The sequence below is a fragment of the Cololabis saira genome, chromosome 1 (assembly GCF_033807715.1).
Source record: "Cololabis saira isolate AMF1-May2022 chromosome 1, fColSai1.1, whole genome shotgun sequence".
Classification (NCBI taxonomy): Eukaryota; Metazoa; Chordata; class Actinopteri; order Beloniformes; family Belonidae; genus Cololabis; species Cololabis saira.
The window spans coordinates 38329627-38344082 of NC_084587.1; the positions used below are offsets into that span (position 1 = coordinate 38329627).

A 14456-nucleotide genomic window follows, 5' to 3' on the forward strand; every position below is an offset into this window, starting at 1 on the left:
GTCTCTGTGGTTTTGAGTGGGCATAAAGAGCCTGCTAACTAGTTCATCTCATTTTCTTGCACTCTGTAATTCAGTTATTGGCTTGCAAATTATGAAAAATACTGTAATGTCCAGTCATTTCATTGTTTATTTGAATCCCTGGAAAAAACCTATGAAAACACATTTTTCCATTACTTCATTATCAGGCATAAACGAGGGGAAAGTATTGACTGGAACAATGTAGATCATGTAGCTGATACTGGTCACTTTAATTAAAAACTGAAAAACTTTGTTTTGCATTACACTTTGTGAGATGTCACCGACATACGATCAGACATGAACAATAAAAAAGGTAATGAAATTGTAAAATCATACACATTTAACAACACAAAAATGTTAGTCAGGTGTCCGGGTCAAAGCCTTTCCAGAACTAAAAAAAGCCCTCCTTCGATGAGTGTCAGCCAACTGTGTGTGTGTGTGTACAGCAGCCAGTGCAACCAACAGCCTGTGTCTGTATCCTGTCATGTGATTTCCTGCAATCTGTCAAATTCAGCCTCTGTGTGGACAAGTATCACAACTGTTCCACCTCCCTAGGAAATTAGCGAAACCAACCAAAACTCATGAAAATGAGCCATTCAGAGGTTTCAGCTTCGGCATGACGTGTGCTGTGATGTCTAAAGCTGTTTATGTTTGCACAGACCGCCGAAGTCACTCTTTACTTTTCAGATCCTAAAACTACAGCTTGATTGAAGAAGTTTGTTGGAGTTATTCGTAAAGAGAATTTGTTTTTGTTTTGTTAAAGTGGAGGTACAATGGAGGACAAGAAAACTGTAAACTTCATGAGACTCTTATCAGGTAACAAAAAACAAACTTCCTTATCTCTCAAAGTGAGACGACATTTTGATCATTAGGCACTGCGCCATTGCTTCTGGTTTTAGTGAATGTGGCTACCTCAATTATTCGTTTGCAGTACATTATACATACATGAAAGAAAGAGATGTGATTGCTTGTAATCATGCAGGCTTGTAGTCACATTCAAGACTTGAAATGAAGAGCTGCACATCTCTTTGACAGTTAACAGCTTCATGACAAAAATGCATTTGAATGATCCAGATGTGCACAAACAAAAGAAATAGCAAAAAGGAAAGTGAGCTGATATGCAGCCACATATTTCAAGCCGCTGTGTTCTCAGCATGAAATAAACATGAATGTAGATAGAAGCCAAACGATTAAAGGCACAACTTTTGGTGCTTTGTAAACATTTTTCAACATTCTAGAGAAATGACATCCTCTACATATTTAGCCAGTGATTAATTGAAAATGAACAAACATTTTCTGTTACCAGTAATGCAATGTTTCGTATTCTCTCCACAGCTGAGAGCAGCCTGTCTTCAGACTCCTGTGAGTACTATCAGACAGAGATATTTGACCTGCTGCCCAGCATCCAGGCTTCACGGCCAGAGCAAAACAGACATGGTCCTTTGGGAGCCAGTGACACCTACGGATGTGGTACAGAGCCAACGGAGGGCCATTCCAGTACGCACCTGTCCAGAGGACCCAGAGACAAAACATCTATGCAGCCACTCAAGAACTTGGCATTGTGCATGCAAGGCAAGAGGGGAGCCAGGTAGGAGGCTACATCGTATACAGTTTCTCCTCAATATAAAGTTCAGTTCGACTTTGAAGTATAAACGGTCAATGTGTTTACAAGCAGCTGCAGAGTTTTATATGACCCCGTCACCCTGTCGCCACCAAAAAAGTACCTGATGTGTATCAGATAAAAATAGGTTGCAATACATTGGAAATTATTATATGATCGCGCATGATGAGATAAGGTCTCTCCTCCTCCTCCATTTGCACAAATTGATGAAACCAAAACAAACTAAGCAAACGTAATTCATTTGTTAGATAGAGTCCAGTTACTACACTACAGAATACCCTACAGTTCATTTGAATGGATGAAATTCACGCTTCAAACCAGTCACATACAGTCGCCAATCAGTGCAGTTGGTGCGTAGCAGCCAATTGAAGAAGCCCATATGCTGCACATGCTGGTTGTTGAAAAGGCTATTTATAGCTGTTGAAGAAGCCTAACGTTACACTCCCCGAAAAAGTGTTGGCTCTGACACATCCACAGCATTAACCGGCTACTGCCGTTTTTCTACATTAGCCGCCCTGGCGGTTATTTTGCATATTAGCCGGCTATTTTGCAAAATAGCCGTTTGGCCGGCTATTTTACATATTCACCGCCCTGCCGGTTATTTTGCACATTAGCCGGCTATTTTGCAAAATAGACGTTTTTCTACATTAACTGTAACATATATATTTGTTTTTTCTTTAGATTTTTTGTTTATGGAAAATATATTGTCATTTTTTAAGTCAATGATGGCACGATTCAAAAAGGTTTTCTACAGTGTCATATCAGCTCTTCATTTATCATCAAAGGAACCGAAAATACCAATAGATTAAGTTTTTAAAGCAAAATCTTTCCAATTTTTACTTAATTAACTTAATTAAGAATTGAAGCTGCAGTTCAGGATCTCCAGGATTCTCCAGGATTCTCCAGGATTCTTCAGGATTCCAGGCCTTAGCTCACCACAGCTGATGGTCTGAGACCAGGAAATAATTCAGCAAGGAGGACAAAAGATGAAGTTTGATTTCACACAACAGAGTTCATATATGTGAAGGCAGTTAGCAAGGCAAACCTAACCAACAGGGAGTTGGCAACGACAGGAATGTTGTCTATATGGCAGCATGTTGCTCCAAAAAGACATAATTTTAAAGATGTCTTTCCCGCTATTCATGGCATGTGCACTAATGCAACCCTGTACATCACAGATGTTGGTTGTTGAACTCTACATTGTCAAAGCATGCACAATTTCCACAAACAATGTTTAATTCTAATTTATCCGACTAGAGGAAGTCTTTCTCTTTATCACTGTCCATCTTGAGCTAGCTTCAGCCAGGAGACGCCTACTCTGGATATTGTTCATGTGTGTCTTTTTTCCCTGCACGGTGGAGATTTAACCTTGATTTTACTGACTGAGACAGTTGTGCACCATCAGGATAGGTCAGCCTTGACCCCTTGAGTTCTCCAAATTCTCTGGATGTCTCAGTCGTATCATTGTAGATGAGTAAATCCCCGGTTTCCACACTGCTATCTTTCTGACCTTATCCACTTATGACTCTTATGAGGTCCCTTGCTTTGGGTTTGTAACTACTTTTAATAAAAGTAATGTCATAAAAGAGCCCTCTGATAGTTATATTCGAAACAAGCTCTTCACTTCATCTGGTACTCTTTTATTTGTATTTGTGTTGGCTTAGATTCATGCCTTATTTTAGTACAGTTTTGTGTTGATTCTGTTTCCATGGTTCCATGGTTTCCATGGTCTTCATGTGTAGGGAGTTAAGGGAGTTGATTAATAACACATAAATACTGCTGACTAGGGAAAGGAGGAAGATACAAAGAAGCAACATAGGTTCCTGGCAGTCCTGGAGGCGGAGTCAAAGCATCAGCATGAAGAGGGTGTGGACTCAGATGGGAGATTCTCTGTCCAGACTGCTGCCATTGCAGCACACTCTTCACCAAATTGAAGGTCAGACAAGTTACAAGTGAATTAACTGTACACAATGCTTTTTGCACATGCATTTGTTTAGTTTTGGTGTAAGAACAACTTTCCCCTGCTCTTTTAATTCACTTTCTAACCCTCAGTGATCTATTCTAGGCAGGTTTGGAGTAGGCGTGAAAGCCTATTTCGTTTTCCTCAGGTATCTGATTTACTTGAACCTACTACACTGCATTCTCGTCTGTGGTTTCATTGTGGTACCAACGGTAGTTTATGGCACTAACAAAAGAAATGGTGAGTGGCTGCATTGACACATGTCAGTAAATAAAAGGGTTAAGGTCAGCGTTCCTGAAAGCAATTCTTTGTGATTTCACAGAGCTGGTGTTCAACGAAAGTGACTCCGTTTTAGATTTCTTTCTTGGATCGGTGAGACTTTTAAACCCATGCATGTGTACTGTTTGTTTTTCAGTCCTTGTCACATATAATCCATGTCGCTTGTCTTTTTTTTCTACAGGGCTTCCTGAATCGGACACCTGTTTTCTATGGCTTTTACACTTCCGGCTTTCTGCATTTTCCCTGCTTGAACATACCTCTGTTGTACTTTGAGGGAATCATCACCATCCTCTTCCTCAGTCTCATTATGGTGGTCCGCAGGTTAGTGATCCACAGCAATCCTGCTAAAACTTTCCCGTCATCATTTTCCTTACATCTGCTGACCTTTTACAGAACAACCATTGGGTACAAGCACACGTGGATGCTCGGGAAGCGTTACAGCATGAATGTGAGTTTTAAGATCTTCTGTGGCTGGGACTTCACCATTCAGGACCCTTCAGCCGCTGCTCTCAAACACAGCTTCATCAGAAATGACCTCAAGGTAAATGGACATCCACTCCACACCTGGATGTGAAAGGCCCACTTTACAGGATTACATACTTTTAAAGCTCCTGACAACATACAGAACCTGGAGAAAACATTAAAGGACTCCTTTTACAACAGGGACATGGTTAAAGAGCACAGTCAGCAGCCAACAACTAATCAACATCTCTCTAAATCACTTTTAAAATGTAGCCCTAAGAGGACACATTATTAGCAGGGTGATTAGCTAAATTAAAAATAATGCATGACTAATAATCACTCAGGCCTGAGGGCTGGTGATTTAAAACTGCTTTTTTTTTGTCTCCCATTAAGTCGGAATTTAGTGTAAAATTAGGGTGAACTGTGTTGCAACTAATTGTTTTTCTAAAATAGCTGAATATTGCATAATTACAAAGTACAAGGGGAGACATTCTGCTAAAAACAAATCTGGATGCAGTTGAAAAGGTGAGATTTCCAAAAGCTTGGGACTGGGACTGAAGTGGCTTCTTCTCTACTTGATGTTCGACTGTTGTGAGGGCTCCTCATCGATGAAAACTGTGAATACCACGAATAATAATACAAAGAAACCTGCTGCCAGTATATTTTTAGATCGACAATAATCCAAAACATAAAAAAACATTCAAAATATTTTGAAGGACACAAAACTGAAGGTCCTGGAGTTTCCTCTCAGAGCCCAGATCTCAACCTGTAACCTCTGTCTATGTCCTGCTTGGAAGCCACACAATCTGGATGAGCTGACACCATTTTCCATGGATGAAAAGCTTAAGATCTCTCAAGAGCCATGGGTGTCAACTCAGTTAGGAGCTACCATAACATTTATTGGTAACTGTATGTCACAGTGGTTACATGATTAAGTATTCATTGTCAGAGCGACCATAAATTTGGCCATGGCATTTGTTTTCCCCTGTTGCCATTGATTACATCATTCAAAACCTTAATTTAACTTAATGGAGATGTAACTAGGTTATTTTGGAACCAAACTTACTTTAAACATGTTTGTTTTGTTTGATGTCATGAAGAGGGGGATTCATTTTGACTTTTGCTGTGTGTATGTTGCTGGGATCTTCATGTTGCTGCACAGATAACATGTCTTTCAAGGAAGCTCTTGCTTATTTCAAAACAATGACAAACCACACTGCCTGCCTTTAGTCCGGACCTCTCACTCACTGAATCATTTAGTAATAATGAAGAAAATTTATATGCAGGAAAGATTTAAAATCCACTTAAACAATGAAGAAATTAAATCAGTAACAGAAGTTAAGTATCTTGGATTAATACTAGATCCTCAACTCAAATTTGATAAACACATAATGAAGATTTCAAATACAATAAAAAGCAACTTCAATTGTTTCAAATTAATTAGGCACTACATTCCAAACCAGGCAGCCCTGCTGTATATGCACGCTATGATCTTTTCTCACATTTCATATTGTGTTACAGTCTGGGCTCAAGCAGTTCCTTCTGCAATAAAGAAAATTGGTACTTTATACAATCAAGCCTTAAAGATTATCGATAAAAAGCAAATTCGCTGGCATCATTGTAACATTTTAAAGAAATATAATCTGTTGAGCTTTGACAGTTTTATTATTTTATGCTTTCTTAAACTATTTTTCAAATGTATTAAAAATTTGGCCCCAGAGCCACTCTCAGTGTTTATTCAGAGACAAAACAGCAGCAGAGTCACCAGGAGCTCTACAAACTGTAACTGTCAAATACCTTACCGCAGAACAACATTCGGACAATCAGCTTTCTCAGTAAAGAGCGGTCATCTCTGGAATGGACTCCCGAATGAAATGAAATTGGTATCAGATCGCAGAATCTTTGCATCCATGGTTAAGAACTGGCTGAAAACACAACAGGATTGTACCCGCTTTTGAAATGTTGTTACTGTGTGTGTTGTGATGCGTGTTGAGAGGGAGTGAATGAGTGAGGGAGTATGTGTATGACGTGTGGAGATTGTGGGATTATGTGACTGTTTATTTTGTGATTGTTTTTAAATAGATGTAATTTTATATTTTCTATTATAGGTCCTAGATATTGTTGTATTGTATTTTATTGTTAGAAAAGCCCAACTAGGGACAGGAGTTGCAAATTAGCAATAGCTATAAACTCTATGTGCAGAACATCAGTTGCTGTCATTGTACTGAAACTATGTTTAAACTGCATTGTCCCTATCAACTAAACCAATAAATAAATAAATAAAACATTTGACATATTTTTTTTTTTTAAGTAGAAGTATAAAAAAAACTGTTGGGTGAGCTTCTAAAATTCTATATCAAACCAAAAGGAGAAAGCTTTATAATTTCCAAATTATAGATAGTTGTTAAAGGAACTCCGTGTCTACTTTTCAGTTGTTTCTGGAGGAGCACAGCTTCTCCTTGCGAAAAGCGCAGAGGACACTCGGCCAGAAGGTGCGTCTCTACCTGCTCAGATTCATCCTCAACCTCCTGGTTTTATCCCTTCTTGGTGGAGCCTTTGTCCTCATCTACTTCTCTATAACTGCATCATCCGGGGTAAGTACTGTAGTTAATCCTCAGAGTTTTCTTATTAGTATGCCATTAAGGAAACTGTTTAAGACTTCACTTTTTATTTTCTGAATAGGTTTCCCAGAGTATGCACACCTGGGTGGTCAGTCTGATCTTTGAGTATCTCCCTCCCATTACCATCACTTTCGTGAACCTACTTTTTCCTCATATCTTCCGTAAGATTTCATCTTTTGAAGACTACTCTTTCACTATGCAAGTGAATACCACTCTTGTGAGGTGAGGTACAAAATAAGACAAATACATGGTCTACACACAGACAAACACGTACCAGGAATAACCTCATTTAATTTTCAGGAGCATCTTCTTGAAGCTGGCATCCCTCGGCATCTACATATTTTTCATCTTGAGAGGAAGTAACAAAGGCGTAAGTTTAGAGAAAGATTAAATGCTTCAGATGGATTCAGACAGATAAGTGCTGGGCCCCTTTTGGACTTTCTTTAGATCATTAGTACTAGGGGTGGGTATTGGGAAGGACCTCACGATACGATACGCATCACGATACTTGAGCCACGATACGATACAAATATGCGATATTCCGATTATGCGATATATCGCGATATTCTTCATAGTTCACCGAAAAATTTTAAAATGCATTACACATCTTAAAATCCAAGTTGTATATATGTACATCAGATGATAGTGATAATGCATTGGACAGACTGAGTCAAAACAATGTAATTCAAACTTTCCATTTTAATTATGCAACATATTTGCATGAAAAAACACACTGAAACACAATGAAAAGTGCAGTTTGCATTATTCTTAGATACAAAATACTCAAAATAAAATGCAGTGTCTCACCCACACTGAAATTGAAATCACAAAAATACAGTACAGCTACTTGCCCCTGACTTAAAATGACAAAAATAAAATGCAGTGTCTCACCCACACTGAAATCACAAAATAAAGTGCAGCTAGGGGTGGGCAAAAATATTGATACGGCAATATATCGCGATACATACATTGAATATCGATATCGTATCGGGAGACTATGTATCGCGATATATTGCCGTATCGATATTTTTGCCCACCCCTAATTAGTACATTTTGCGATGCATTATTTGGACCAGTTTTTCATTTTTCATTTCATGTTTCCTCTTCACAGTGTGTGGAAAATCAGTTTGGCAGAGAGATGTACAAGCTGTGCATCTTCAGCTTCCTCACCACCTTCTGCAGCACCTTTTTCTTGAACTACCCCAGGAAGTGGGTTTGCTGGGGATCAGCACTAGTCATGATTGTGGTTTGAATGGAAAAAAACAATGCGTATTCTGAGTAGATTTCGCTTGGTTCAGGGAAGATCCAGTCTCCATTCTTCTCATGTTTTCTGTATTTTCTGAACAAGCTCAATTCCCACCATTTGGCAGGTTGCTGCAGGAGAAGTATCCTACATCCCTGGTGGCCCACTTGTTCGGGAAACAGCGTTTCCTCATTCCCTTTAATGTGCTGGATTTAGTCTATGGTCAGACTGTGTCCTGGATGGGAGTCTACTACTGCCCCCTGCTGCCTCTGATAGGAACTGTCATACTAATGGCCACATTCTACATCAAAAAGGTTGGTTAATACCTAACACATGATATCTGCAGGGAAAAAAACTACTTTACTATTCTATTCTCTGCTTATTAATACAGCTATGTTAGCTGTTTATTTGTACTGCTAAACTGAGCTAAATTGGTTCTAACTTCCCATTTTGGAAACAGAACTAAGTGGTGTCAATTTAACTCGTAACTAGTTTTTGATCAATAGTGCTGATCTGTTTTGTCACTTCTTAATTCGTGCAAGAATTAAAAAAAAAAAGATCTATAGACATATCTATGTGCATCTTTGCAATTTATTCTGCAGTGAATGACCAAGAAGTAAAATTAAACCAAGGTCTCTGTGTGTTTTCAGTTCAGTGTCCTGCGGTGCTGTGTTGCAGAGCACCGAATGTTTCGAGGCTCCAACTCCTCAGTTTTATTCCACCTCATGCTGCTGTTGGGTCTTCTCATGGCTGCAGTCACACTGGGTTTCAGCATCTACCAACAAAAAGAAAAGTAATACTTCTTCTTTTGTTCGTTTTGTCTGTGGTATTTTCTTGCAGAGATAACATTTTTGTCATCAACATCACATTTACAAAATGCCCCTGTCACTCAAGTGTTTCCTTTATTGTATGTGTGTGTTCTTTTAGCTTTGATAAAAGCCCCGTGTCCTCCTGTGGTCCATTTGCAAATGGACGCAGCGTGTTTAATGTCACAGGAGACTGTGTGAAAAGTCTTCCAACTCCGGCCCAGACCACACTCCGCTTCCTGATGTCTGAGGCCTTTGCCCTGCCTCTCATACTAACTGAGATGTATGTATGCAACGTTTCTGTCAGTTGTGAAACCAACGTGTTATTAGAAAAGTGTCTTATGTGAGGAAACATGTGTAGTATTCCTGTTTGATCTGATGTTCTTTGAATGAGACATGAACCACAATCTGTCCCCTCAGCATCATCCTGACCTCCTATTTGTCTCGTGGACGAGCAAATCGGAAAGCTATTGAAAGACTGAAAGACATGTTGGTTATGGTGAGTCACTCAACGGCTTATAATAATGCATGTTGCATATGCATTTTCTCCGGTAAAATAAAAATATTAACTCTTTACATTTTTTAATAATTGAAGAAGTAGCAAAGTAAGTTCTGAAGTCAACAAGAAAAATTATAGATTATTATTTTTATTTTTTATTGAGGAAGAGATCACATGTATTACACATCAGTGAGTGTGACTATAATGTTTAGTTAATCCAACTATAAAATCAGAGACAGGTGAATTCAATCATGTATGAGCTGGCTCCCAGTCTTGTTTGGAGAAGTGTTTGATCTTTAAAGCACATGTATTAGAAAATGTATAATAGTGAGGACCTCAGATTTGTTGATGTTCATCGAGCTGCAAATGTCTAAAATATCTCAAAACTCAATCCTTTGACTTACACAACCACTCACACAGACTGTGTGCCTTTTGCAGCTCATAAATGTGTGTATTTGTACAGTTGTCCTCAGTTAATCAAGTATTTAGTATTTTTGTAGTCTTATTGAGCTGGATTCTCTTAATATATTTTGTGTTAACAATACAGAAATAGAATCAGGTTTCAATTTTTTCAAAGATTCCAAGCACCACTCTGAGTACCAACAAATTACTTTCCCAAAATAGGATAATGACACTATCACCTCACTACTATTTTATTTAGCCCCTGTTTGGAAATCTTTGTAACTGGGGCATATCGGTGCCCTATGTACGTCTGCTGTGTTTGTTCACCTTATGCCTATAAATGTGTATTTTTCACCAACAGAGCAGCTCAGATAAGCGTTTCCTAGTGAAGCAGCATACCACCCTGCTGAGAAGTCGAAAGAACACGAACAGAGTCCGCTCAGCTGCTGCAGAGGGAGACACCAGCCTCCGTCACTGAGAGGAAGACCCTCCGTGGATCAACAACACCTGAAGAACCATTTCTGCAAAGATGCTTCAGCTTTTATTTTATTTTCGTTTATTTCGGCATGTTTATATAGACACATTTCATCTCCAGAACATTATACACTGCATACTCAGCACATGACGAAAAGGGTACGGGAGAAGCTGACGCTTATCAAAGTCCCGCCCCGTTCTATGTAAGATTCATGATCACATCAACAACAGAATTCAGTAAGATACATAGTTTACCACATAGCAATTTGTCTAATTTCATCCTTCACAGTCCAGATAGCATGTATGTTTGTACACGTGTCCAGTCCACTCATCCTGATCACCGTTCCTGTGATTTACTACTGTGTCCACTGTTCAGTTATTTTAATGTCCAAGCCTCTTTTTGCATGCAATCCACTTTGCAATGGAGGTGCGTGTGTCAATGCAATTTTGATTAGTCGCCGTCCTCTGGCTCTCTAGCCGCCTTTGCCCCCTCCGCTCGTACTGACTTCATCTCCTCCCGAGCTTTGGACACCTCCGACCATACACTGGTCAGTCTCTCCTGGATGTCAGCGAGGCCAGAGAGCAGCTCTGCCTGATCAGCTCTCACTTTTCTCAACTTTTGTAGCATCCAGACCCCGCCAAGCCCTAGGATCACTAGGCCCACCGTCATGCCCGTGAATATATAGACGTCTTCCACGTCTTCTATATCCAACACCCCAAGACACACTACTTTCCACTTATTCCAGCTGTCCATGGTGTATCCCGCCAAGAATGTCCCATCTGGACAGGCCGGTTCCCTTGTCCCAGCACGCCGTGTAGAAAAAATCTTGTCAATAGCATTTACTGACCAGTTCAGAATCTCCATTCTTGATTTTATGTTCTGCTTGGTCGTGATATCTGCTGTGCTGTGATAGAGCTCAATGTCACACACACACATTTTATAGTGACTTTGTTTAGTCTCCATGTTTTGTTTCCATGCTAGGTGCTCCCGTGCTGAATTTCCCACATTGCCATTGTTTTGTACACATAGCCAGACATTGCCTTCGTGTACCTAGGTTTGATAATCCTTCAATAACAGTTTCTTTAACCCATGTTTGAAAACAGTTAAATTTCTTGCTAACTTTAATTCATTGTTTAGGCTATTCCACATTTTCACACCAGCTACTGACAAACTATGGCTTCCCATCGTTGTCCTTATCTTTTTCTGTTGAAACTGCAGCAAGCTGCGCATGCTGTGAGGACCTTGACTAAGAGTGAACAATTTCTGAACATTTACTGGCAATGTGTTGCTTTGTAAATTGTTTGTAGCATCTGAAAATGAAGTATCTCTCTCAGTTTTAGATATTTCGCCTTTATGAACAGTTCGTTCGTATGTGCCCTGGCTGGGACAGAATGAATGATGCGAAGCGCTTTTTTTTGCAATTTAAATATTGGTTCTGTAATGCCCTTGTAAGTGAAACCCCAATTTTCTACACAGTACCTCATATGTGGGACTATTAGTGCCGAATATATGGTCTTAAGCGAGTTTAAATTGAGAGATTTCTGCAATTTCCACAGAATAGACACACTCCTTGCCATCTTATTTTGAATTATTTTTACATGTGGTCGCCATGTCAAGAGGTCATCCACTAATATACCCAGAACCTTATGTTCCCTCACTCTTTCTATATTGTATCCATTAACTTGCAAGTTTATGCTTTTCCTTACATTATTTCTCCCAAATAACATGAATTTGGTCTTTGCCAGATTTAGTGATAATTTATTTATATTAAACCATGTATTTAGTTTTGTCATTTCTCTGTTAATCGCTTTTTCCAGTATATTCAAGTCGTTTCCTGAGCAGAAAATATTTGTATCATCAGCAAATAAAATAAGTTTTAATACATCAGATGTTTTGATTATGTCATTGATATATAGAGTAAATAGCTTAGGGCCTAAGACTGACCCCTGTGGGACCCCACAGACGACATCCAGGCATGTAGACGTATTTGTTCCCATCTGGACATATTGGACTCTACCAGATAGATAGCTTTTGATCCATCTTAAAGCTGTATCTCTGATACCGTAATCATATAATTTTTCAATCAAAATATCGTGATTTATAGTGTCAAAAGCTTTTTTGAGGTCAATAAAGATGCCTACTATATATAATTTGTGGTCAAGCGCATCTTTAATCAGTTCTAAGGACTCTGTGAGGGCAAGTGCTGTCGAATGTTGCTTTCTGAACCCGTATTGGCTATCACACAGGATGTTGTGTTCAGTCATGAACTTTTCCAATCTGCTATTATAGAGTTTTTCTAAAATCTTTGAACACTGCGGCAATAAGGAGACCGGGCGATAGTTTGTAGTCATATTTATATCACCACTTTTATACAATGGTAATACCTTTGCTATTTTCATCTTGTCTGGAAATACACCGGTTTTGAAGGATAAGTTACATATGTGCGTGAGTGGTGTTATAATTCCTTTTTGTACCGCCTTCAACAGTCTCATGTCAATTTCGTCTACATCTACTGAAGATTTACATTTGCACTGTGTGAGGGCATTTACAACTTCTGCTTCAGTGACTGGTTCAAGTAACAGACATGAATTTTTAGTGATTGTATTCTTATCAGAGTCAAAATGGTCCCAGCGCAATGGTGATTCAGGGATGTCCTTGGCCAGCTGTGGGCCAACATTTACAAAGAATTTATTGAATTGATCCACAATCAAGTTCCCGTCAGACACCGTCTCATTATTTATAATAAGGTGGTCTGGGAGTGTGACCTTTGGTTTCCGACCTGATATTGAATTCACTATACTCCAGAGTTTCTTGTTATGATTCTTGTTATCTGATAGTAGTTTTTCATAGTAATCCTTTTTTTGCTTTCTTAGTGCACTATTTATCTTATTTCTATATTTTTTATATTTGGATTCAGCTATTTCTGTTCTGTCTCTGAGAAATTGTTTATATAAAAGGTTTTTTTTCCTACATGCATTTACAAGTGATTTCGTAAGCCACGGTGTGGCTTTCTTTTTTGTTTTGTCTGTTATCTCCCTTGCAGAGCAATGTTTATGGTACAGTCCTGTGAGAGTCTTCAGGAATTCATCATACGCTTTGTTTGTTTCTGTTTCAGAGAGCACATGTCTCCATGTCTGTGTCAACAGCTGACTCTCCAATGCGTTCATATTCTTTTCATTTCTTATCCTAACTAACTTTCTTTTTTTCGTCTCGCTCTTTACAATATGATTCCACTCACACATTGCAAAGACTGGTAGATGATCAGAGATATCGCATATCAATAGTCCACTCACTGGATCTGCTTCTAAGACATTTGTAAATATATTGTCAATTAGTGTGGCACTATGTTTGGTAATTCTGCTGGCCATTGTAATTAAGGGATGCATACCTGCCGCATACATACTATTTAGAAAGTCATCTGTCCCAGCGTTGTTGTTTGGGTTTAAGATATCGATATTAAAGTCTCCGCATATGAAAACATTTTTATGCTTTGTCAGAGAGAGTAGTTCTGTCACACTATCACTGAATAATTCTAACTTTGAATCCGGGGCTCTATACAGACAGGATATTACAGTATTTCTCCCTTTACACATAGATAATTCTACAGTTTTCTGGCCGTCCTCAGAAGACCCGGAGCAGATCCGGGTCGACCAAAAGCCAGCAGTCAAAGAGATGATGACTTCTCACTTTTACCAGTATTAATAACTCGGGTATTCATGTAACCTTTATGTGATGGATTTTGTTGCTTGTTATGTGACTGAGCAATATTCAACATCTCTGCAAGTGTGTTGATTCATCATACTTTGTTTCTTTTTATGTGTATGTATTAATTAAATAAATGTAAAATTAAAAAGTATTAATTATGTTTAAATGAACAATATATGTGCATGAATATATTTAAAAAAATGTTTAAGTTTGTTACGCTCCAAGATGTACGTTTTTAAGAATTGAATTGAATGTAAATGCTTATTTTTCTATGTGGTTTTCATTAAAATTGCTGTGTGCATGTTTTCTCGGTTTAACTTGCACATAACATCACACAGATTCTTAAAGTAAAGCCGTCATGTTAT

The 14456-nt window shown here is 38.7% G+C and overlaps 1 protein-coding gene across 1 annotated transcript; it reads left to right on the forward strand.

Moving 5' to 3' along the window:
- The first annotated feature begins 576 nt into the window (after nt 1-576).
- tmc8 (transmembrane channel-like 8) lies at nt 577-14328 on the forward strand. The gene is made up of 16 exons (XM_061722531.1): nt 577-834; nt 1354-1606; nt 3427-3575; nt 3705-3839; nt 3922-3971; nt 4060-4199; nt 4272-4419; nt 6773-6934; nt 7023-7183; nt 7262-7331; nt 8073-8170; nt 8332-8518; nt 8855-8997; nt 9132-9293; nt 9431-9509; nt 10273-14328. The coding sequence occupies exons 1-16, from the start codon at nt 792-794 to the stop codon at nt 10387-10389; spliced, it is 2097 nt and encodes a 698-aa protein (XP_061578515.1). The 5' UTR covers nt 577-791; the 3' UTR covers nt 10390-14328.
- The last annotated feature ends 128 nt before the right edge of the window (nt 14329-14456 follow it).